At 63.0% G+C, this 4,099-nt stretch overlaps 1 protein-coding gene across 2 annotated transcripts; it reads right to left on the bottom strand.

The window, feature by feature from the left end:
* Positions 1-1,689: 1,689 nt before the first annotated feature.
* On the bottom strand, positions 1,690-4,091 carry LOC123255225 (villin-like protein). Of its 2 annotated transcripts, none has more exons than XM_044684063.1 (3): positions 3,991-4,091; positions 3,317-3,634; positions 1,690-2,034 (listed from the first exon to the last, which is right to left on the bottom strand). In XM_044684063.1, the coding sequence occupies exons 1-3, from the start codon at positions 4,015-4,017 to the stop codon at positions 1,921-1,923; spliced, it is 459 nt and encodes a 152-aa protein (XP_044539998.1). In that variant the 5' UTR covers positions 4,018-4,091; the 3' UTR covers positions 1,690-1,920. The 2 variants fall into 2 exon arrangements, with proteins under 2 accessions (XP_044539998.1, XP_044539999.1); XM_044684064.1 differs by having other exon boundaries at positions 3,317-3,607.
* Between the last annotated feature and the right edge of the window lie 8 nt (positions 4,092-4,099).

The following is a 4,099-nucleotide window of genomic DNA, read 5'->3' as shown; positions in this document are numbered from 1 at the left end:
TTCCTTCCTTCCTTCCTTCCTTCCTTCCCTCCTTCCTTTCCTCCCTCCCTTCCCTCCCTCCTTTCCCTGTTTCTCCATCTTCTGCCTCTCACTTCTTCCGTCTGTCTCTCCCCCTCCCCTTCTTTGCCTCCATCTCTCTGTCTCTCTCTCTCTGTCTGTCTCTCTCTCTCTCCATCGCCCCACTCTCTGCAGGTTATCGCCACATCCACCTCCTGTCAAAGAACGGGGACCAGTATCCGTCAGCCACGTTGTTTGTGAAGGTCAACATTGAGGACTGAGGGCAGGCCGGGGTCCCAGCTGGCCTCCCTGCCGAGGAGTGGCCAAGAACCAGCAGCCCTCTGCCCCGTTGGCTCCCCAGAGCCCCAGAACTGTCAGAGACTGGCCTGGGCCATCATGGGAACGTGAGAGGGCAAAGCTGGAGCCTGGCAGGAGGAGGGAGCCGTGCCTCTCTGAAGGGGTCCTGGCTTGGGGAACTTGACTTCGGGGATCCCCCTCAGGCTCGCCCCCGCAGTGACGTCTCCTCCTCCCCGTCCTGAGCTAAAGGGGCTGGCGGTCCTGACAGCTGGGAGGACCCAGGAGGGCAAACTTCTTCACCTTCCGGAATGACTGCCTCAGCCCAGAAGGGCTTTGAGATCTCTGTCCAGCCAACCCCTGGGGGTGGAGGGAGGCAAGGAGAGGTCTGGATGGGGGGGTGGGGGGGCGGTTCCTGGGGAACCCGTAGAGCTGAGTTACACTACAACCATTCCTGTGCTTGGACAGACGCCTGCTTCGGATCTTAATAAAGTTAGAATGAGCCGATGCTCCAAGGAGCAGAACCTGAATCCAGCGCCAGAACCGACCACCGTCAGAATCAGGCTCTGGGGGTCTCTTCCCTGTTCCCAGGCCTCCCCTTTGGGGATAGGTGGGGGGACACAGGGCCTCTAGTCCCATTCCTACCATCAGCTCCATGAGCTAAGGAAGAGGCAAGAGCCTGGATAACGGAAAACCCTGGACAATCCAAACGGAAGATGTTGGCTCTCCTGCCCCATTCCCAGAGCCCCAGTGGCGCCAGGCCGGCCGGGCCCCCTCCCGCTCATCCTGGAGGTTCCCCTTTTTCGGGAGAGACTGGGGGGGGGGACGGAGGGAAATGAGGCCGAGCTTAGACTCTGCAGAGCCCCCGAGGAATGACACCCCGCAGTCGCTGCCAGCATCTCCAGCAGCAGCCTCCAGGCAGTTCCAAGGTCTCCCATGGCAGGGAGAAGGCGCGGGCGCTGGGCCTCGGACGGGAGGGGGTCCCAGCTCTGCCTCCGGAGTCCGTAGCACGGCCTGTCCCCGGCCGGGGATCGGTTTCCTCCTCTGTGGCTGGAGATGGGCGGCTCGTGTCCTGGGAGCCTTTTGTGTGATGCTGCCTGGTCCACAGAGGGAAACCAAGGCTGCCCCAGCTAGCCATTGGGGGGGGGGGGCGAGGTGGGTATTCAGTATTCAGACCCAGCCAGGCCCGGCTTCAGGTTCATCCCACTAGCTATGCTTTCCGTGTCCGTGCCATGAGCCTCCCCCTTCCTGCCTCCGAGGGAGCCCAAGCTGCCTCTCGCCCAGCTCTGCCCACGTCCCTGCCCTCTCAGAGACCCCCACAGCGGCTGAGGTTTGACTCCAGGGTCTCCGGCCAACCAGCCCTCCCATCAGGCCCACAGAGGGGGCGCGGGGCGCTCAGAAGGGTGGCAAGCCTTTATTGTCAGACTGCGGGGTGCAGGGGAGTGGGGGCTGGCAGCCGGGCTCCGCCGAGGGCACCACGAGGGCACGGCAGGCTGCCCTTCCTCCTCCTCAGCTCAGCCTCTGGAGCTCTCGGGGACCCCCGTGTGCTGGAACGAGGAGTTCTGGGGGCGGCAAAGGCCCGCTGGGGCCCCGGGGCCGGGGGGTGCATGTCCCAAGCATGCTGGGACCCTAAAACAGGCCGTGCTGCTTCTTCTCGTTCTGCTGCTTCCACTTGGCCATCTGGTAGAACTCGTCCTTGGACTTGCCAAAGATATCTAGGAAGTCTGAATCTGAAAGATAATGCTGGGGAGGGGCGAGAAGGATACAGAGGGCACCGGGTTGGCACAGGCCCAGCTGGCACTGCCTGCCACCAGGGAACTGCCCGGGCGTCTCAGGAGGGCTGACCCTGGCCTGCTTCTCTCCCCGGCGTCAGTGGCTTGCCCTGTGAAGCCTCTAAGCTGGCGTCCAAGCCCCTCCTCTCTGACCCTTCACATGCCAGGCCCTGTCGACCTTTTTAGCCTTTTGCACCCTCTTCCCAGCAAGAGGGCACCCGACCTACTGCTGGTTCCGTGTCCCACCTCTTTGCCTTTGCCCAGGCTGTGCGCCCTCTTCTCTCCTCTTCCTGGGAGAAGCCCCTATTTCCTTCAGAGTTTGCCTCCAGCTCCCCCTTCGGCAGGACCTTGCTTCAAGCCTCCCTCCTTCCTGAACCCCCTTGGCATCTGCTTGGCACCTAGCCCACCCCTAGCTCTGCCGAGTGCCCGGCCTTCTCAAGCAGGGACTGTGAGCACACGGGACGCACCTCCCAAGAGCTGCTTGGCCAGAACCGAACACAACCAGAAGGCTTGCCCGCCCAGTGCCCGTTCCTCTAAGAGCTTCTCCGGGGCAGCGGGGCTCTGTCCCTCGAAGGGGAGCAGGACTGCCCCCAGAAAGGCCCTGCTGAGGCCGTTATACCGGAGCCTGCCCCCCCAGGCCCACTGACAGCCAGACCTGGGGCCAGCCTCGCCCCCACGGAGCCCTGAGCTCAAATCCAGCCTCGAACACTAGCTGTATGACCCTGGCCAAGTCACTTGACCTCTCCCTGCCTCCATTTCCTCTTCTATAAGAATGAGAGTAATAGGAGCCCCCGCCCTCAGTTTTGCGGACAAAATACTAGAAAGCGGGATCCGTGCTTTATTGTTGTTGTTCTCCTGCTTCTCCTCAGCCTGGGGGTAACGTTTCCTCCCTAAACGGGATCCCAGTCCCTAGTTTACACCCAGGGAGCAGGGGGCCCAGACCAGGGCAATGACTCCTCTAAGGTCACACGCAGGATGCCCTGGAGCCCCAGTGCCCCCCATGCCAGGGGCAGAACTCCGGCTCCCTCTCCTCACGATGCTCCTGTGAGGGGGGTCTGCCGGTTATTCTCCCCATTTTGTAACTGAGGGAACTAAGACTGAGAGAGGAAGGGACTTCCTGGCCCTCCAGCCAGGGTCCCGGGTCCTTTGAGTGCCCGTGTGCCATAGGCATTGCCCCAGGAGTCCTCCCCCTACTGGAAGCCCTCTGAGACTCTCCAAGGAGGGGGCTAGAGATGCCCTGGGCCCTCCCTCACCTCTTTCTTGGATGGGTCCACCCCATCGGGGAGGTCCTCCACGGCTTTGTGGATCAGCTGTTCCCGGGGGAAGGTGCCCACGGTGGCAGGGATGGTAGCCGCTTCCACGGAGGGGGGCACCGGGGACAGCTCGCTGTTGTAATTGCTATTGCTGCTGTAGTAGCTGCTTCTGGGGCTGCTGGAGCTGGAGGTTGGGTTGCTGCCGATTGGCTTCGGGGCCATGGCGGGGGCCCCCGCGGGGGTCCCAGGAGCCCCCTCCCCAGGGTTGCCAGGTCGTCCATCTGCCAGCCACTGGATCAGATTGATGTTGTTGAGTTCCTATGCCCAGGAGAGGAGGAGCTGAGCCAGTGCTGCCCATCCCCTGCCCGGGTTCTGTGGGCACCATGAGAGACCATGGATGGGGAAGGCCCCAGAACGGGTCACACCCCAGGGGCGAGTGTCCCTGCCCATTGCCATGGCTCCTCCACTGCCTGGGGATGCCCCGTGGTGGCTCCCTCAGCCAGAGGGCACACACTAGCTCCAGCCCGAGCCTGGAAAGGTGCCCACGGCCTTTCTGGGGCCTCCACCTGGGCCCCCTGGGTCCTGGGTCCCGGTTTGCCCGGTGAGGCCTGATCTGAAGCTGGCAGTGGTCAGGCCGAGGAGAGTCCCCGAGCCGCAGAGCCTGCCTCACTCACCATGGTCATCTCCGAGATGGCGGACATGTCCCCAAGGCTGCTCTTCAGCTGCTCGTAGGATCTGTCGTTCTGGAGGGGAAGGGGGCGGCTGTCAGGCCCGAGGGAGGGG

This window comes from Gracilinanus agilis, unplaced genomic scaffold (genome assembly GCF_016433145.1).
Source record: "Gracilinanus agilis isolate LMUSP501 unplaced genomic scaffold, AgileGrace unplaced_scaffold41380, whole genome shotgun sequence".
NCBI classification, from domain to species: domain Eukaryota; kingdom Metazoa; phylum Chordata; class Mammalia; order Didelphimorphia; family Didelphidae; genus Gracilinanus; species Gracilinanus agilis.
Note: the sequence above shows the minus strand (reverse complement) of the source record. Positions and strands in the feature narration are given on the sequence as shown.